The sequence below is a fragment of the Hypanus sabinus genome, unplaced genomic scaffold (genome assembly GCF_030144855.1).
Source record: "Hypanus sabinus isolate sHypSab1 unplaced genomic scaffold, sHypSab1.hap1 scaffold_176, whole genome shotgun sequence".
In the NCBI taxonomy this organism is placed as follows: Eukaryota; Metazoa; Chordata; class Chondrichthyes; order Myliobatiformes; family Dasyatidae; genus Hypanus; species Hypanus sabinus.
In genome coordinates, this window is record NW_026779845.1 from 348,886 (window position 1) to 370,309 (window position 21,424).

General features: G+C 44.9%; 1 protein-coding gene and 1 pseudogene across 1 annotated transcript; one reads left to right on the top strand and one right to left on the bottom strand.

Annotated features, from left to right (window-relative positions):
* The window catches only part of LOC132387346 (zinc finger protein 208-like), a 220,438-nt pseudogene that overhangs the window by 140,041 nt on the left and 58,973 nt on the right, over window positions 1–21,424 (bottom strand).
* LOC132387358 (zinc finger protein 214-like) lies at window positions 865–11,273 on the top strand. Its single transcript, XM_059959730.1, has 2 exons — window positions 865–1,532; window positions 6,742–11,273. Exon 2 carries the CDS (start codon window positions 7,154–7,156, stop codon window positions 7,754–7,756), a length of 603 nt encoding a protein of 200 aa, XP_059815713.1. The 5' UTR covers window positions 865–1,532; window positions 6,742–7,153; the 3' UTR covers window positions 7,757–11,273.

A 21,424-nucleotide genomic window follows, 5' to 3' on the forward strand; every position in this document is an offset into this window, starting at 1 on the left:
TTTGGAAGATCGATCCGGAGCATCGATCAGTGGCTCTCGCAGTGTGAAAAGGCTGTGACCGGTGGGGAGTTATTCGTGTGTCCATCCCTCGCCTGGGTTAATAACTCCACCACTGAAGAACGGTCCCATTTATAGTGGTCACAGTCGGTGACTTCCAAAGGATTTCGGAGGACGAAGGGACTATCGACGGCGTCAGCTTACCTGAAGACTCAAAACTCTCCCTCTCTCTCTCTCCATCACTCCCCGACTCAATCCCACGAACTGAACCGAACTTCACTCATCACCGGAAGACGGTATCCATTCACCCCGAGGCGTGAAGAAGCTTGGCTTTCCTATTTACACACACACACACACACACACACACACAATCATTGCTAACCTGTTTGATATATCTGCATTTATATTGTTGTATAGCGTAGTTACTAATAAAGGGAATGTAGAGAGAAGGCAATTACGAAGAATTCCACACACATTCCACGCTGGGTAAACGAAATAACAGTCGCCGAAGATCTTATCCGTCGATTAGTTCCGAAATACACTTAGAAATATCACCAGGTGACAGTCACAGGAATATCGTCTTCAAGTGATTACCACAGAACACCCCGATTCCAGGTAAGGGCCAACAAAAGTGATACCACAGGATACTCCAGCAAATCCACACATATGGATGATACGAAGTGACAGTCACACATCCGTTCTGCACTGCGTGTCGATGATCAGATCAACACAACCTTTTGGGCATGGAAGAGTTGCAGCCTATAGCAGTCACACGCTGAAGTTCCAACAGCTTGTCTCCCTCTCCCTCTCCCGCTCCCTCAGGCTGCCGCAGCCTGTGTCTGACGTCACAGCCCCGCCTCACTCAGCCACTTAAAGCGACACTCACAGTAAACGAACCTGCGGTCTCGTAACACAATGCACCTCTAAAGTCTGACAGCAGACTAACGAGTGAATCTCCGATGGTGCAGAGTCAGAAACCGAAGATTTGCCAGCCTGAGTCAGGGGCTCCAGAGAGAGATGGTGTCCAGAGGAGGAGGACGAATAAGACCAGCACGATGTGGTTAAAAGTGAAAGATTAGAAGCATTTGGAAACTGGTTGATCGAAAAAAAAAGGTGGTTAATTTCTGCAAAACACAGGTGGAAATCAACAGATAAGGCAGAAATTTTGGAGAGGAATACTTAGAAAATGTTTTCTCAGTATTTCCAGCAACTGCAGAATCTCCTATGTTTTATATCTGCATTTTACTTTGGCATTAGATACACGTTGATATTGAGTATATTGCTTATGGGAGCCGCTTTCTGCATTAAAACAGCTGCAGATTTTTTCTATACCCAAGATAAAAAAAATGAGGTATGGACATTGAACCGGTGCTTGCAGAAATGTTTAATGGCACCGTGATTACCCATAGGGCAATTCGTTAAGAATTTCGCCGGCGCTGAAGCGCCGATGAAATGCGCAGGCGTCAGGCTGAGGACGTCCCTGAGTTTCACGCATGCGCGCAGTGCACAGAAGGCTTTGAAAATGTCGGTTGCAGGTAAGAGCGATTAATTGTGTTTTTATCTTAAATACCGACTTCAGGATAATTCCTCTGAATTTCGGACACCGTGGGCAGCAATCCCGGGACAGTCCTGCCCTCTTCCCTCTCTCTCAGCTCCACGATCCGTACACGGGCCCCGGGGAGCTTCCGGCTGATGCGGGAATGGGAACCGATGGATCTCTCAGTCAGAGCTGAGCTCCAGCTATCTAAATGCAAGGATTAGGTACTCGGAGAAAGGGAACAAAATCTTTTACATCAGCAGTTGAGAAAATCACCTTTGTTCTACCTCCAACACAAACAAGAGAAAATCTGCAGATGCTGGAATTCCAAGCAACACACACAAAATGTCGGAGGAACTCAGCATTAGTGCTCTTTTCCGTAGATGCTGCCTGGCCTGCTGAGTTCCTCCAGTATTTTGTGTGTGTTGCTTCCTCTACCTCTTCTTGCTCTGGACTTTTCTACCGGTGAGAACATGTTTTGTCCCATTCTCTCTGGCTTCGTAATGATATCAAACACCTTTGCCCTGGGCAACAAGTAGCTTTCGCATCACAAATGTGCCAGACTCCAGTGAGACAGAAAGGCTACTGCCCTTCCCTTCGTATTCATTGGGATTTCATTCACTGAGTTCACCACCGTCAGTCATTGGGGACGGGTTCAGGGGGAATATATATGTAGAACACAGAAACTAGTGATGCCTGTTTGCATTTTGGTGATGCAAAAGTTGCTGGAGAATTTGCAAGTGGGAAGAAGTGGAGTGATATTTGGAAATCTGACTTCTTAAAGTGTAATTTAGCAAGCAAACCACATATGGACAATGTGCAAAAGCATTGGTGAGAAACTCCTGCATTTCCTGTTACAGGCCTGCTACACAGGTTGTGTGAGAGTGCAGATGAACTCGATCAAACCCAGAGGAGATCAAAGTTCCTATTGACAGTGCTTTGCTAGCCGTGAAAATGAATACCTCTCTATATAAAATTCATTGTGCACATCTTGTCACTGGGTAAAAAATACACAGTACAAGATTTATCTGCACACTGGTTATTACAAATTAGAGGGTTAATCGAGGGAAGGAGGGGAGACCTGCAGTGTCCCTGATGCCCTCCCCTACAAGATGTGCATCCAGCTGCAACTTGTAACCCTGCACTTCAATCAGCTGCTTGAAATGGGTGAATTCCATATCATCCAGCAGTTGGAGGGGGTGATAGATATGACATGAAGAGAGGTGAGTTACTCCCAAGGTGCAGGACACAGGAAACTGGGTGAGGGTCAGGAAGGGGAATGAGGTTAAATAGGCATCGCAGAGTACTCTTGTGGCCATTTCACACAACAACAAGTGGACCACTTCAGAAGCTGTGGGGGGAATTACCTGGCAGAGGAAAGTCAAAAGACTGATAGGGGATTTGTTAGTTAGAGGAACAGAACAAGAGGGGATGAATATCCTAGTGGTAAGAGTTGCTAGTGGTAGTGAGCAGGGGAGGGGGTGATGTGGTTAAAATAAGTTGTAGGGGGAATGGGAGCCAGAATGACAGAACAGATAGTGGAGAGGGTGAATTGAATTGACTTTATTAGTTACATATTTCATAAACATGAGGAGTAGAAATATTTACCTTACATCATCTAAATGGGCAATGTGTAATTTATAGTAATTTATAATAGATAGTTTGCACATAGGACAGTCAATATAACATCGAAATGCAATTGTATCAGCATGAATTAATCAGTCTGATGGCCTGGTGGAAGATGCTGTCCCAGAGCCTGTTGATCCTTTTGCTGTGGTACCGTTTCCTGGATGGTAGCAGCAGGAACAGTTTGTGGTTCTGGTGAATTGGGCCTGTTTGTCCCTGGTATTCGTTGGGACCTTTTTACACACCTGTCTGTGTAAATGTACTGAATTGTGGAAAGTAGATTGTGCAATGTATAATTTCCTTGTTTATATTTAGAGACATTTTTTGGTGTATAAAATGATGAGGGGTATTGAGCGTGTGAGTGGCCAGAGGAGTGTTTTTTTCCCCAGGGTTGAAATGGTTAATGCCGCTTTTCCACACACCCATGGACCCTTTGTCCATCTCTTAAGTAAATAGAGATGGAAAATATTTAAGATCTCCCCCATCTGCTTTGGTTCCACACATGGATTGCCATTCCGGTCTTCCAGAGGACCAACTTTGTGCCTTGCAATCCTTTTGCTCTTAATCTATCACTAGAATCCCTGAGGATTATCCTTCACCTTTTCTGTGACAGCAACCTCATGCCATCTTTTAGCCATCCTGATTGATTTCTTATGTGTTCTCTTGCATTTCTTATACTCCATAAGAAACTGACTGCCTATCCCTGATATGCAATTCCATTTTGTGCTTTACCAGGGTTTTGCAGGGATTGCAATCTCTTGCAATCCAAGTTTTCCTACAGTTTCTATCTTTACCTTTTATTCTGACATACCCGCTTACTACTTTCAAAATTTCACTTTGAAGGCCTCCCATTTACCAAGCACACCTTTGCCATAAAGCAGCCTGTCCCAGTCCACAGTTGCCAGATCCTAGTGTTGATTCTAGGTGTTGATCCATGCCCTGAACACATCCACCTTTCCTACGCTGCTCCTTGTATTGAAATATACAGGGCTCAGCATATTCACTGCACCATGCTCAACTTTTTCATTCCAGACTTTGTCTGAGGCCTGAACAACATCTGTCTCCACAACCTCTCCAATACCCATTCTGTTATTCAGGCTCCCATTCCCCCTGCAACTTTAGTTTAACCCCTCCCCCCACCCCCAACCACTCCAACCTCCCAGCATTGAGCTCTATCACACCTTTGGCTTTCCTCTCCCAGACCAATAAAAAGGAGGTGCATACCAGGTACAGGCAGATAGGAACAAATGAGGTACTTATGAAATACAGGAAATTCAAGTGAACACTTATGGAAGAAATAAAGGCATGAGGTTTCCCCAGCAGACAAGGTCAAGGAGAATCCTCAGGGATTCTGCAGACATGTTAAGAGCAAAAAGATTGCAAAGGAAAAAATTAATTCTCTGGAAGATCAGAATGGTAATCCATAAGAAAGGATAACATAGACTTGGGGAGATTTTTTTTTGCATCCGTATTTACTCAGGAGATGAACACAGAGTCTATAGAAGTGAGGCAAAGCCGCATCAACTTCATGGACCCTGTACAGATTACAGAGGCCGAGGGGTTTGAGGCAAATTAGTGTGGATCAATCCCCAGGGCCTGACAAGTTGTTTACTAGGACCCTGCGGAAGACAAGTGCAGAAGTTATTGGTGCCTTAGCACAGATATTTAAATCATCCCTAGTGACAGGTGAGGTACTGGAGGATTAGAGGACAGACAATGTTGTTCTGCTGTTCAAGACAGGCTGTAAAAATGAACTAGGAAATTATACGTGGGTGGGCTTGACATCAGAACTGGGAAAGTTATTGGAATGTGGGTCCAGGAACCAGGTATATACTGTAAGTATTTGGATAGGTGTGGACTGATAAAGTATAGACAGCATGGCTCTCGCCAATATTATAAGGCCTCTCGAGGAAGTTATCAGGGAAGTGGATGAAGGCAAGGCAGTGGATGTTGTCTACATGGACTGCAGCAAGGCACTTGACAAAGTCTCATATGGGAGGTTGGTCAAGAAGGTTCAGTCACTCAGCATTCAAGATGAGACAGTAAATTGGATGAGACACTGTCTTTGGGAGAAGTCAGAGTGTGGTAGCAGATGGTTGCCTCTCTGACCGGAGGCCTGTGGCTAGTGGTTACCACAGGGATCAGTGCTGGAACTGTTGTTGTTTGTCATCTATATCAGTAATCTGGATGATAGTGTGGTTAACTGAATCAGCAAATTTGTGGATGACAACAAGACTGGGGGTTCAGCGGAGTGCAAGAAGACTATCATGGCTTGCAGTGCGATCTGGACCAGGTGGGAAAATGGTTTTAGAAATGGAAAATGGAATTTAATGCAGTCCAATGTGAGTTGTTGCACTTTGGTCTGACCTACCAAGGGAGGTCTTTCACAGTGAGTGGTCAGGCACAGAGGAGTATTGTAGAAGAAAGGGACCTGGGAATACAAGTCCTTAATTCACTGAAAGTGGTATCACAGGTAGATAGGGATGGAAAGAATGATTTCAGCCCATTGCCCTTCATGAACCAAAGTACTGATAACAATAGATGGATGTTCGGTTGACTTCTAGAAGACATTGGTGAGGCCTAATTTGGAGTATTGTGTACAGTTTTGGTCACCTACCTACAGGAAAGTTGTAAAAGAAGTTCAGAGATTTCAGAGAAAATTCACAAGGATGTTGCCATGTCTGGAGGATTTGGGTTAAAGAAAATATTGAACAAATCCGGACTTTATTCCTTGGAATGCAGATGATTGAGGGGAGATTTGATTGTGATAGAGAGGCACAGATAGTGTTAATGCAAGCTGGCTTGTTCCATGAAGATTGGGTGGGACAACAACCAGAGACCATGGGTTCAGGGTGAAAGGTGAAATGTTAAGGGGAACATGAGGGGAAACTTCTTCACACAGACGGTCATCCGGCTGTGGAATGAGCAGCCAGCACAAGTGGTGCATGCGAGCTCGACTTCAACATTTAAGAGGTTTGTGTTGGTACCTGGATGGTAGAGGTGTGGGAGTGGGCTGTTTAAATAGTTCAGCACAAACTAGATGGCCCAAAGGGCCTGTTTCCATGTTGAAATTTTCTATGATTGTGACAAGAACCTGAAATAATACAAAAATTCACTCTAACCCCTTTTGACAGCTGTGTGAACCAACCAGTCATTTCAGCGGGAATTTTTATGTGGCGTTAAAACTGTGACACTTTAAGTTAATAATACATAAAAGAAGATCCCAGCTGCAACTCAAGAAAAACTATTTGCGTGCGAGTGTTTCAGTTACTGAGGGGCCAGGAACCCATGCAGCTCAGTGGGAACAGGGAATAATACCAACGGAGATAGTCAAACTGAGCCAGGGCACAGATTGGAGACGGCAGAAATGCCCCATTCTTATAGAGACAGGAAGAGCATCAGAGAATTGATGGTCATTCCAGATACCAGCACTCTGCCCAGTCAGGAGATGATTTCTCTGTCCAGCTTGGGTAGAACCTCACTGTAACAGTGTGATACCAGATCAAGCCTTGGCAACTCAAGTAATCTCATCAGAAATGTTGTCCTACACCCATTGATGGAGTTTGTAAATCTTTTTACAGGTTAAAAATGAGAAGGAATTCGTCTTCAGGAAGCTCAAACACGGCACAACAGTTTTGTTGTCTCTGCCTAGATATTTAAGAAGTGGAGCAAGGGATCCAATTGACCACCCTTCCTGCTCAGACTGTGGGGAGGGATTCACTCGGACATTTGACCAACTGGCACGCCTGTAATTTACACAGGAGAAAGGCCTTTCACCTGCTCAGACAGTGGGAATGGATTCACCCGGTCATCGCAACTGAAGGTACATCAGCAAGTTCACACTGGACAAGGCCATTCACCTGTTCTGTGTGTGAGAAGGGATTCAGTCGGTCTTCCCACCTGTGGACACACCAATCAGTTCACACCACACCGGGCAGAGGCTGGTCAACTGCTGAATTTCTGGGAAAAGGATTCACTCAGTCATCTGACCTGATGGCTCACCAGCGAGTTCACACTGGGGAGAAGCCGTTCACCTGCTCAGAGTGTGGGAAAGGATTTACACAGTCATCTACCCTACTGGTACATCAGCGAGTTCACACTGGAGAGAAGCCGTTCACCTGCTCAGTCTGTGAGAAGGGATTCACTCATTTAGCTACCCTACAGAGACACCAGCGAGTTCGCCCGGCGGAGAAGCCATTCACCTGTTCAGAATGTGGGAAGAGATTTACTCAGTCATCCCACCTACAGAGTCATCAGCGAGTTCACACTGGGGAGAAGCCGTTCACCTGCTCAGTCTGTGAGAAGGGATTCACTCAGTTAGCTACCCTACAGAGACACCAGCGAGTTCACACTGGGGAGAAGCTGTTCACCTGCTCAGTCTGTGAGAAGGGATTCACTCAGTTAGCTACCCTACAGAGTCACCAGCGAGTTCACACTGGGGAGAAGCCGTTCACCTGTTCAGAATGTGGGAAGAGATTTAATCAGTCATCTAACCTACTGGTACACCAGCGAGTTCACACTGGGGAGAAGCCGTTCACCTGCTCAGAGTGTGGGAAAGGATTTACACAGTCATCTGCCCTACTGGTACATCAGTGAGTTCACACTGGGGAGAAGCCGTTCACCTGTTCAGTCTGTGAGAAGGGATTCACTCAGTTAGCTACCCTACTGAAACACCAGCGAGTTCACACTGGGGAGAAGCCGTTCACCTGCTCAGTCTGTGGGAAGGGATTCTCTGACTCTTCCACCCTTCTGATTCATCAGCGAGTTCACACTGGGGAGAGGCCGTTCAGCTGCTCCGAATGTGGGAAGGGATTCACTCAGTCATCCCACCTACGGAGTCACCAGCGAGTTCACTCAGAGGCGAAGCCATTCACCTGCTCAATTTGTGGAAAGGGATTCACTCAGTCATCTACCCTGCTGGTACATCAGCAAGTTCACACTGGTGAGAAGCCGTTCACCTGCTCAGTCTGAGGGAAGGGATTCACTCAGACATTCACCCTACAGAGACATCAACGAGTTCACACTAGAGAAAGGCCATTCACCTGCTGAGAATGTGGGAAAGGATTCACTCAGTCATCCCACCTACTGGCACACCATCAGTTCACAATGGGGAGTGGCCATTGTTATGAATCTCTAGGTTTTGTTTGCTGTGGAGAGAGAGAGAGAGAGAGAGAGATTAAGAAGGCAAATGTGTCTGACTTGCAGCTTGTTTACATCGCGTGCAGCTTGTTTAGTTTTAACCGAGGACACAGACACTCAGAGACAGATAGAGACAAAGGAGGAAAAATGGAAGAATTGAAACCAGGGAACTCGTGGCCACCCTTGGCCCTTCACTGTTTGGAACCTTCCTTCGCCCACAAGGGTGGACAAATTATCGATTCACCATACATCGAATGTGTGGTTGTCACCTCATTTGATCCATAGCAGAGGATCTGATTTGGGGTATCCTATGGAGACCACTTATGTGTTAACCCTTGCCTGGCTGTGGTGTGGTAGTTCACTTGAAGATGATACCCCTTATGACAAGTCACTTCGGGTGATAATTAGTATGTGGATTTGGAAGGATGACAGATAAAATCTACAGCGACTGTTGGTCTCGTTTTACCACCATGGAACCTGTGGAATATGACATAATGGCCTTCTCTCAACATTTACCCTGGATTACAAATATCTCTCTCTCATCACTTATTCTGTAGTTGAACTGAACTTTCATACTTTACCATCTCAAGACTCCAAGCCTTGTTTCCCCCGAGCTCAATAGTTTGGGAGTTTTATTTCTACAGATTTATACACATAACAATCATGAGGAAATCTGTAGATGCTGGAAATTCAAACAACACACACAAAATGCTGGTGGAACCCAGCAAGCGAGGCAGTATCTATAAGGAGAAGAAATGTCGATGTTTCAGGCTGAGACCCTTCGTCAGGATTAACTGAAAGGAAAGATACAAAGAGATTTGAAAGTAGTGGGGGGAGGGTGAAATGCGAAATGATAGGAGACAGGAGTTGGTGGGATGAAGCTAAGAACTGGAAAGGTGATTGGCGAACGTGATACAGAGCTGGAGATGGGAAAGAATCATTGGACAGGAGGCCTCAGGAGAAAGTAAGGTGCGGGGGAAGCACCAGAGAGACATGGAAAACAGGCAAACAATTAAATATGTCAGTGATGGGGTAAGAAGTGGAAGAGGGGCATTAACGGAAGTTAGAGAAGTCAATGTTCATCCCATCAGGTTGGAGGCTACCCAGCCGGTATATAAGGTGTTGTTCCTCCAACCTGTGTTTGGATTAATTTTGACAGTAGAGGAGGCCATGGATAGACATATCAGAATGGGAATGGGATTTGGAAATAAAATGTATGGCCACTGGGAGTAGTCTGTTGCTGCTGGTTCTTTTTTAAAGCGTTATGGTTTGTAACAAAATGGGGCCTGCGTCTGGGATATGAACAAATTTAAGGATTGATTTAATATCGATTTCATTGGATAAATCCCTTTTGATTTATTTGTGTGTGGAAAATCTGCAGCAATGGATGTTGATAGATATCTGGAAGTGTGAACCTCTCAGGCATTAGAAGACACCAGAAGGATTGAGTTATTGAGTATTGCTAAAGTGTTAATATTTGCTAAGGTGAAATTGACAATGAGGAGGGCACAGATGCAGAGGATAATAGCTGAACATTATGTATCTGAGGGGGTGTTTAAAGTGGAGGAGTTATAGGTGTTTCCTGAACGTAAACCTAGTGAGCTTGAGCTCCAGTACAAGTGAGAAAAATTAAAGATGGAGGCAGAGGCAATTTCAGGCTGGAGAGACAGAAAAGCAGTAAGAAAATACTCTTACTAAGTGTAATTAAGGGGAAGGCTGAGCAAGCCTATTCTGCTTTGACAGCGCTGAAGCAGCTTATTATTTATTTATTTATGCTTCCCCAATCATCGCCACTGGGCTATAAATGTGCAGGAGCTGTGTGTGGTTCAGTGCTTTGCTCAAGGACACACAAGCTGCCTTGGCTGAGGCTCAAACTCATGACTTTCAGATTGCTAGTTCAACACCTTAACCACATGGTCACGCACCACATATTATGACATAGTGAAACAGGCTGTGCTCAAAGCTTATGAGTTGGTCCCAGAAGCAGACAGGCAAAAGTTTAGAAATTGGAAGAAAACTGTGAACCAGACATACAGAATTTGCTTACGAGAAATTTGTGTGTTTTGACCGCTGGTGCACATCTGAACATGTAAATGATGATTTTAACAGCTTGAAAGAGTTGGTTTTAATTGAAGAATTCAGAAGGTGTGTCCCTGATGACAGAAAGATGTATTTAGATGGAAATGATGCTGCCACTATGGAGGAATCTGCTGGATTAGCAGATCAGTTTGCTTTAACTCATAAAGTTATGTTTACCCTGAATAAGAGTTTCCAAAAGGTACTTGTCAAGTTGTGGGTAAACCTAATGAGCTCACTCCAGTGGCCTGTACCTGCATTCAGTGAACCCTTTTTCCAAAGTTATAGTGGATTGTGTTGGCCCATTGCCAAAGACCAAAGCTGGCCATCAGTATCTGCTAACTATTTTGTGTACCACATCCAGATTCCCAGAGGCAATACCTCTCATACATATTAAAGCTAAAACTGTGGCGAAGGCTCTCACCAAGATTTTCACATTATTCGATTTGCCTAAAGAAATCCAGTCTGATCAAGGATGTAATTTTACATTTGGATTATTCCAGCAGGTAGAACTGGGAGCAAAACAAATTGCATCACCTGCATACCATACAGAATCACAAGGGGCTTTAGAAAGATTTCATTCTACCCTCAAAACAATGATTAAGACATATTGTGTTGAAAATGGAAAAGACTGGGATGAAAGAATACATTTGCTTTTGTCCACAGAAAGAGAGTCAGTACAGGAATCACTGGGCTTTACTCTATTTGAACTTGTATTTGGTCGCAGAGTGACCTTTGACCTTGTTAAAAGAAACAGTGGATTGATGTTAACTCGTTAGACTATATTTTGAAGTTCAAAAATAAACTACACCAAACCTGTAATCCAGTGAGACAAAACTTAAAGATTTCTCAAAACAAAATGAAGTGTTGGTTTGATAACAGGGCTCGCGAAAGAAAATACCAGGTGAGAGATAAGGTACTTGCCTTATGTTGACGAATCCACTTCAGGCAAAATTCAATAGACCATATGAAATAGTCTCCCAAATTAATGATGTGAATTATGTTATTAAAACACCCAACTGACGGTGAACTAACACAGGTGGTACACATAAATATGATAAAACCTTTTTTGAACAAGTAGGTACCATCTGTGTGTGTTGTTGTCAAAACAAATGAAACTGGCAACCCTGAGAATGAAACAATTGACTTGTCTGAGACTTTTTACAAGCCAAACATGGTCCCAGTTAGGCTAATGAACTCGGTTGTTCCAGAAAACATTGCTAACAGGTTGTCTCATCTGCAGCCAAAGCAACAACAACTTGCTTGTCCGAGAAAATCTTATGGCGGTGCTTTGGAAGGATAGATTAGAGAGCTCTTCTAGGGAGGCCATTTGGGTGGAATTGAAGAATGGGAAAGGTGCAGTAACACTGATAGGAGTGTATTATAGGCCACCTAATGGGGCGCGTGAGTTGGAAGAGCAAATGTGTAAGGAGATAGTAGATATTTGTAGTAAACACAAGGTGGTGATTGTGGAAGATTTTAATTTTCCACACGTAGACTGGGAAGCTCATTCTGTAAAAGGGCTGGATGGTTTAGAGTTTGTGAAATGTGTGCAGGATAGTTTTTTGCAACAATACATAGAAGTACCGACTAGAGATGGGGCAGTGTTGGATCTCCTGTTAGGGAATGCGATAGGTCAGCTGACAGATGTATGTGTTGGGGAGCACTTCGGGTCCATTGATCACAATAGCATTAGCTTCAATATAATTATGGAGAAGGACAGAACTGGACCTAGAGTTGAGATTTTTGATTGGAGAAAGCCTAACTTTGAGGGGATGCGAAGGGATTTAGAGAGAGTGGATTGGGTCAAGTTGTTTTATGGGAAGGATGTAATAGAGAAATGGAGGTCATTTAAGGGTGAAATTATGAGGGTACAGAATCTTTATGTTCCTGTTAGGGTGAAAGGAAAGGTTAAAGGTTTGAGAGCACCATGGTTTTCAAGGGATATTAGAAATTTGGTTCAGAAAAAGAAGGATGTCTACAATAGATATAGGCAGCATGGAGTAAAGGAATTGCTCGAGGAATATAAAGAATGTAAAAGGAATCTTAAGAAAGAGATTAGAAAAGCTAAAAGAAGATACGAGGTTGGTTTGGCAAATAAGGTGAAAGTAAATCTGAAAGGTTTCTACAGTTATATTAAAAGCAAGAGGATAGTGAGGGATAAAATTGACCCCTTAGAGAATCAGAGTGGTCAGCTATGTGTGGAACCGAAGGAGATGGGAGAGATTTTGAATGATTTCTTCTCTTCGGTATTCACTAAGGAGAAGGATATTGAATTGTCTAAGGTGTGGGAAACAAGTAAGGAAGTTATGGAACCTATGACAATTAAAGAGGTGGAGGTACCGGCGCTTTTAAGAAATTTAAAAGTGGATAGATCTCCGGGTCCTGACAGGATATTCCCCAGGACCTAGAGGGAAGTTTGTGTAGAAATAGCAGGAGCTCTGACGGAGATCTTTAATATGTCATTAGAAACGGGGATTGTGCCGGAGGATTGGCGTATTGCTCATGTGGTTCCATTGTTTAAAAAGGGTTCTAGAAGGAAGCCTAGCAATTATAGACCTGTCAGTTTGACATCAGTGGTGGGTAAATTAATGGAAAGTATTCTTAGAGATAGTATTTATAATTATCTGGATAGACGGGATCTGATTAGAAGTAGCCAGCATGGATTTGTGCGTGGAAGGTCATGTTTGACAAACCTTATTGAATTTTTTGAAGAAGTTACGAGGGTAAGGCAGTGGATGTAGTCTATATGGACTTCAGCAAAGCCTTTGACAAAGTTCCACATGGAAGGTTATTTAAGAATGTTCAGTCGTTAGGTATTAATGCTGGAGTAATAAAATGGATTCAACAGTGGCTAGATGGGAGATGCCAGAGAGTAGTGGTGGATAATTGTTTATCGGGATGGAGGCCGGTGACTAGCGGGGTGCCTCAGGGATCTGTTTTGGGCCCAATGTTGTTTGTGATATACATAAATGATCTGGATGATGGGGTGGTAAATTGGATTAGTAAGTATGCCGATGATACTAAGGTAGGAGGTGTTGTGGATAATGAGGTGGATTTTCAAAGCTTGCAGGGAGATTTATGCCGGTTAGAAGAATGGGCTGAACGTTGGCAGATGGAGTTTAATGCTGAGAAGTGAGAGATTCTACATTTTGGCAGGAATAATCCAAATAGAACATACAGAGTAAATGGTAGGACATTGAGGAATGCAGAGGAACAGGGAGATCTAGGAATAACTGTGCATAGTTCCCTGAAAGTGGAGTCTCATGTAGATAGGGTGGTGAAGAGGGTTTTGGAACGCGGGCCTTTATAAATCAAAGCATTGAGTACAGAAGTTGGGATGTAATGTTAAAATTGTACAAGGCATTGGTAAGGCCAAATTTGGAATATTGTGTACAGTTCTGGTCACCGAATTATAGGAAAGATATCAATAAATTAGAGAGAGTGCAGAGACGATTTACTAGGATGTTACCTGGGTTTCAGCAATTAAGTTACAGAGAAAGGTTGAACAAGTTAGGTCTCTATTCATTGGAGCGTAGAAGGTTGAGGGGGGATTTGATCGAGGTATTTAAAATTTTGAGAGGGATAGATAGAGTTGACGTGAACAGGCTGTTTCCATTGAGATTAGGGGAGATTCAAACTAGAGGACATGATTTGAGAGTTAGGGGGCAGAAGTTTAAGGGAAACACCAGGGGGTATTTCTTTACTCAAAGAGTGATAGCTGTGTGGAATGAGCTTCCTGTAGGAGTAGTAGAGGCCAGTTCAGTTGTGTCATTTAAGGTAAAATTGGATAGGTATATGGACAGGAAAGGAGTGGAGGGTTATGGGCTGAGTGCGGGTAGGTGGGACTAGGTGAGATTAAGGGTTCGGCACGGACTAGGAGGGCCAAGATGGCCTGTTTCCGTGCTGTGATTGTTATATGGTTTATATGGTTAACAGCTGAAGGAATTATTTCTGAAGTTTAAAGATTTATTTCCCTTTGTTCCCAAGCAAACCACGGTCGTAGTACATGACGTAGATGTTGGTCAAGCTAAACTGATTAAACAACACCCAAATTGCATGAACGTAGAAAAGTGTAAATTGGCTGACCAGGGAATTGAGTATATGCTGGAGAATGGTATTATTAGGCCTTCAAAATGAGATTGGAGTCACCCTGCATTATTGTGCCCATACCTGATGGTAGTGTTAGATTTTGCACTGATTATAGAAAGGTAAATACAGTAACAAAAACAGATGCCTATCCTATCCCTAGAGTGGATGATTGCATCGATAGGGCTGGAAAAGCTAATTTCTTACAACGATTGATCTGTTGAAAGGGTATTGGTGTGTTCCATTGATGGACAGAGGTAGAGAAATTTCTGCATTTGTGACACCATCTGGGTTGTATGAATACAATGTTTTGCCTTTTGGAAGGAAAAATGCTCCAGGAGCATCCCAGAGAATGATTGATTTTGTAATTCGAGGGTTAGAACACACAGATAACTATATTGATGACTTAGTTACAGGGAGTGGCACTTGGGAAGAGCATATCTCTGCAGTAGAAAAGCTATTTGACAGGCTTTCCCAGGACAACCTTACAGTTAACTTGGCTAAGAGTGAATTTGGCCATGACACTGTGACCTGTCTTGGCTTTGTTGTCGGTCAAAGCAAGTTGGCTCCTGTTCGGGCAAAAGTCCAGACAATTTCTCCAGTTCCTATTCTGACTGCTGAGAAGGCTCTTAGAAGGTTTCTGGGAATGGATAGATATTATCGTAAGAACTCTGCTGCGATTGCTCTTCCTCTGACCAATCTCCTGAAGAAGCGTGAAAAGTTTGTTTGGACCGACCCTTGTCAGAAGGCATTTGATTGATTGTTATCAGTATTTGAGATGAGGCCAATCAATGTACTGTTGTCAGCAAAATTGAATTAGCAGATTGGAGCTGTGGGTGGCAACACAAGTCATGGGTGCACAAAGAGTAAAGGAGGGGTCCAAAGTGACAACCCTGTGGGGTATGTGTGCTGAGGGTCAGAGAGACAAAGGAGATGGAGCCCACTCTTACCACCTGCCGGCGATCTGACAGGAAGTCCAGGATCCAGCTACACAAGGCAGGGTGAAGGTCTCTGAGCTCCTTGTCGATACTTCACGCCTTTGTATGGCTACTGCTCTGCCCATGACTGCAAGGAACGGCAGAGAACTTTGGAGAGCAGAGAACATCAGAGAAACAAGCCTCCACTCCATGGACTCTTCCTACATTTCCACTCCCTCGGAAAAGCAGGCCATGTACACAAATAACCTCATAACCTGGACATTCTTGCTGCAAGCCCGCTCCCCCATCGGGGAAGAGATACAAAACCCTTAAAGTGCGTAACACCAGGCTGAAGTATGGCTTCCTGTCTACAGCTATAAGCCAAATGAATGATAAAATGGACTCAACCTCACAATGTAACTGGACGTGACCCTGCACCATTTGTCTATCTGCACTGCACTTTCTCTGCAGCCATAATGCTTTGTTACAGTGATTATTTTGTTGTATATCAGCTCAATGTACTGTTGGAATGTATCCATCTGTGTGGATGGTACGTCAGGCAAGATTTTCACTGTAGCTCAGTACATGATGATAATAACCAAATTTCCCATTTTAATTGTGTGGAAATATTAAACAGACTGAGCTTCTGCTCTGAAAGCTCAGAAGGAAACTGAACTGTTGTCATTTCTGAGGAATGCAAATATATGGAAAATGCTTCAATCTCACATCACGATCTGTGGTACCTGGGATCAGGGTGGTGGGTCTCCCATCAGAATCCGGTTTAATAGCACCAGCATGTGTCATGAAATTCGTTGTCCCTGCGGCAGCAGTAGAAAATAATTCAGAACAATAGATTTTAACAATTGTGATTTAAAATATGAATATACATATATATAGTACAAAAATGGAAAAAATGCAATAAGCTATTTTAATTGTGTGGAGCAATTTGACTGACTGGGTGTTGCTTTGGAAATTCTGAAGTGAAGCTGAACTAAACTTTACACATTTATGAGAAGCGCAGATAAATACAAAAGGCTAAATTCTCACATAAACGGGTCAGACACCCAGAAACATCGGCTGCACTTCAGCACCACAAAACAGTGGAATGAAACAACAAAGTGTTGCAGAGAAATAAACATTGTCCACCCACAACGAGAGGACGTGACAGATCCGGATCTCACTGACTTGTCTGAACGGGTGAAAGGTGAAGCTACACGTACACATAGAACAGTGACCCGCAGATGCTGCAGATCTGCGGAACAACATGAACAGGAAACGGGATCAGTTGACGGGTGGAGGGACTCCCTCCTGAACCGGTGACTCTGCTCCTCGGCCCTCACACGCTGCCCGACCCATCCACCGCATTCCCCACATTATTCCATATTTATCCCAGATACATGATTATTTTTCCACACCATATCTTCCCCGATCCTTTTCCCTCCACGTCCAGGTCACAGAGTCACCTGCTCAATTCCCATCCAGGTCCAAAACATAATTCAGACCCAAACAGGAAATGTTCACGTTTCATTTAAATCAGTTCTATGTTTATAAACTCTAATTTCTATTTACATTCCTCCAGAGCCTTGCTGGACAGGAACTCTGAAACATCAAGTGAGAAACAGCAGGAAGAGGCCATTCAGCCCCTCTAACCATCAGCAAGGTAGTGGCTGCTCACCCATCTCAGCCACGTGTTTCTGCCCGATCCTCATTTCCTCCACCCCTTCGGTCTCCACACATGAGTCAGCCTCTGTTTTACATGGGGACGATCACTGAGTCTTCACTGCCCTCTGTGGTGGGGATTTACAGACATTCACCACCCTCGGAGTGGAGACATTTCCCCTCATCTCAGTCCCGGGTAGTCCACCCCTGTTTCAGAGACTGGGATCCCTGGTTCAACTGGTAATGATGTTGTGCATTTCAGTGTTCACCTCTCAGTCCTCGATTCTCCAATTGAAAGGGGTATTACATTTCATTTTTCTTCATATGATGACCCACCACTCCAGGGATCAGTCTGGTGAATCTTCATTGCACTCTCTATAATAAATGCTCTCTAACCACTTTGTTAATCCTCTATAGAATTAATTTCCATCTTCTGCAGCCCCATGTTGCCCCAACCACTCACCTCCCACCCCTGTCACTATTTCCACCTTCCCACTTCCCCCCTCACCTGGATCCACCTCTCACTCCCCGGCTCTTGCCCCATCCCCACCCCTCACCTCTTTTCTCTGACTATTTCCCGTCCACTTTCAGTCCAGAGGGAGAGTCTCGGCCCGAAATGTTGACGGTCATTTCCCTCCACAGATGCTGCCCGACCCACTGAGTTCCTCCGGCAGTTTGTTCTTTGGTCTGTATAACCCGTGTTAGTATGGGGAGCGGGATTTTACACCATATTCCAGGTACAATCCCAACAAAGCACAAATAATTGTCACTTTGCCCGGACCATTGGCCCCGCTTGCAGGGCAACAGTCTGCCGGTGTTTGCCCCCAATGTGGTGAATCCCTCTGCTCGGCACCACCGTGGGCTCAGACATTTCCACAGATGAGCCCCTCCTGTCCCCACCGGGACAAACATCCAGTCCGACCCCTCTCTCACCATCTTCATCCTGTCAATAAAACCCCCCTCTCCCTCCCTCCCCGGGGAACCAGCATCGAACCGACGGGCCGAGCGGTCTCCTCCTACCTCTCAGCGATACATCAGACTCCGGCCGCAGGAGACGCTTCACAAACGCCCCAACTTCCCTCGGAGGGAAATGGAAATAAATCAGAAAGCGGACATTTACTTTGAGGTTTTTTCCGCTCTGAGGAGGCGGTCGGCGCTTGAGCGGGGTAACGCCCACTCGGCTTGTCCGCCTCCGCGATTGGTTGTAACCAGTGACTGACATCGCTTCACACCAATAGGAATAGCGCAGCTCCTAAATCCTCTGTTGACAGCGGTGGGGGAGGGGCTGGTCACGTGATTATTAGCCCAGCCGTTAAACCGATAAAGCTCGAGCACAGCAGCGCGTGGGTGACGTAAGACACCGCGCACGTGAGGGCAGATCCCGGTGTGGGGAGCCCATGTGTGACGTCAGGCGCGTGGGAACTGTGTCTGACGTCACCTGTGGGCGAGCGCTGGCATTTAAAAGCACCTTAATGGACTTTTCGGTGGGACAACAACATTAATGACGGGTTTCATCACTGAATCCAGTGTTGTGGGATGTAAAGTCCCCTGTTATGTGTCCGGCTGTGCCGTGTTGTTGGTGGAGTGGTCAGCGTGGTGTTTGTCTCGATTCGGGTCACAACACCAGAATTGCCAGCGGGGTCCACACACGGTGTATTAGTCAACAGAAAACACTGTGTGTATTCTCAAGTGAGGAGTCTGTGTGGAGATGCAGCTTCCCTGGAGGTGGACGAAAGAGGACACACCAACAGGAGGAACCAGCTGCGGGAAGACATGATTTTTCAGGTCTGATGACGAGCTGAATGTACCATAACCTTCAGACTGAATCAGAAAACCATTCTGACGGTATTTCAAATGTCAGAAGCAGAGGAGATGTGATCCTATGTCTCCATCAGACCTCAGTGAGATGGTTCCAGTTATAACGTGCAGGGATGAAAGCACAGTGTTTGGGGTCTGATTTAATCACTGATTCTGACACAGTGAGAGGGTTAGGTTTGCTGTAAGGAAGCAACATTAATGCAAGAAGACACAGGAACTTCATCAGTTGCCAGTTGTTTAGCAGAAGTGACCAATCTATGCTACTTTGACAGAAACAGATATTCCCAGAGGTGAGAAAGGGGTGCAGTCTGGTTTATTTCAGTTTGGAGAGGGGTGTGGAGTTTTGAAATCAATGCCTTGCGGTGCCACCATCGTTAATTTAGCATGTCCGGATTGGTGGATCACACAGCACGGGAACAGGCCTCTGGCCGGCCATACCTGTTCTGACCATCCACTCACTGTCCACACGGGTCCCATTCATCAGCACTTGGTTCACAGCCGACTGTATCTCGGCAGTTTCAATGCTCATCCTCTTCGTAAATGTTGTGAAGGGACCTGCCTCCACCACCACCTCGGGCAGTGAGTTCCAGATTTCAGCTACCCTGGTGACACCGGCTCCTCCGCTGTTGTACGTGGTATGGTTGTTTCCTTTGGGGGGGGGGGCTCGATGTTATTGTTCCCTTTTGTCCAGAGGGGTGGGGTTTGTAGATTGATGATCGGGATGCCGTTCTTTTTTTAAGCTGGGGTTGGGGTGGGAGTTTGATTTTTCTCTCTGAACGACTTTCATGCTGGGACTCACAAACACAACAGCTCGTTAGTTCCGCTGTATCTGTCAGTTCACCAGCGCTTGAATGTCGCCGATCCTTGAATGTGGAGGCGGAGATGTTGGAGAAGACAGCGCCTCACTCGCGACTAGGAGAGCCCGATCACGTGTCCATGTCCGTGATCTGATTGGATACATCGCCATGACGTTATAGCACTGTGACGTCATTCACTGGCTCTCATTTTGGAAGGGATTCAGTCGGCCATCGCAGATTCACCAACAGCTTCGCTCTGGGAAGCGGCCGTTCACCTGCTCCGTGTGTGTGAAGAGACTCATTCAGTTCACCCACCTTGTGACGCTCCGGTGAGTTCACAATAAATAGAGGCCACATTTCTGTCCGGAGTGAGCAAAGAGTTTTACTCAATCATCCCAGCTGCTGCAACACCAGCAACTTCACATCAGGGAGGAAGTTCAAATCAGCTCCGTGTTAAATGTTTAACCATCACGGTGAATGAAGGCAGCTGCAGGTTCATGAGGGACTGTCACTGTCAGATTCTGCAGTTCTTGCGGCTGCTCATCGCACCCAGGACTGAACCCTGGTCACTGAGCATTGGAGGAGTCGGTTCTGCTGATGTTAGACTTAAACTAGTCTGGTGTTTAATATTGTGGAGCTGTGAAAGATAAATCAGCTCTGTATCAAATCCCGTGTCTCAGGTTCTTATCGTCTCTAACACACTCACAATGTACACTAGAGTGGCCACTCTGTCCATCTGGTCCCTGCCCATGTTTCTGTTCCATATCAGTATATTAAAATCTACCCCTGCCGTTCCCCCTCTCACTCTCCCTGTGATGACAGGTTACAACTAGTCACCGCTCCGTGGGATAGGAGATTTCTCTTGAATTTCAGAGAATCATAGAAATCTACAACACATTACAGACGCTTTGGCCCACAATGTTGCGCCGACCATGTAACTTACACTAGAAACTGCTTTAAAATTACCCTACCGCATAGCCACCTATTTTCCTAAGCTCCGTGTACCTATCTAAGAGACTCTTAAAATACTCTATTGTATTCGCTTCTGCCACCATCGCTGGCAATGCATTCCACACAAACACCACTCTTTGCTTTAAAACCTTAGCTCTGACATCTCCTCTGTACCTACTTCCAAGCAGCTTAAACCTATTCCCCCTCGTGTTAGCCGTTTCTGCCCTGGGAAAAAAGCCCCTGGCTATCCAAACGACCAATGCCTCTCATCATCTTATACACCCGCATGAATTTCCTGCATGATTTTCTCCGGGCTGAACAAGACGATGAGCTCACTGTGGTTGTGACGTTGTTCAGGGCTCCGGACGAAGTTGGTTAAACTCCTTCTTCTCCGCTCTTTTCAATGTTTTGTGTCATTTTCACCTATTTTAAAGGACTGTGCCTCAGACAGCTGGGTTGTTGCAATTTTTACGTACCAGCAGCAATAGATCACTAACGGAGTCTGGTTTCGATGTTAAAACCACTCTCTTCATTAGTATCTACTCCAAATCTAAAAGATTGAACGAAATAAACAGCAATTAACGGTGTTGTACGTATTCCAAGCTATTGGGAAACAATACTTAAAGTCTTCAGATGGTAAAGTGGAAAAGTTCAGTAATCTACGGAACAAGCGAGTGAGAGGAGAGATTTGTAAATCCACACGAAGATGTAGAGAGAAGGCAATTACGAAGAATTCCACACACATTCCACGCTGGGTGAACGAAATAACAGTCGCCGAAGATCTTATCCGTCGATTAGCTCCGAAATACACTTAGAAA

Coding starts and splice junctions, on each gene's coding strand:
- LOC132387358 (XM_059959730.1), top strand. CDS start 7,154: ATGGCTCACCAGCGAGTTCACACTGGGGAGAAGCCGTTCACCTGCTCA.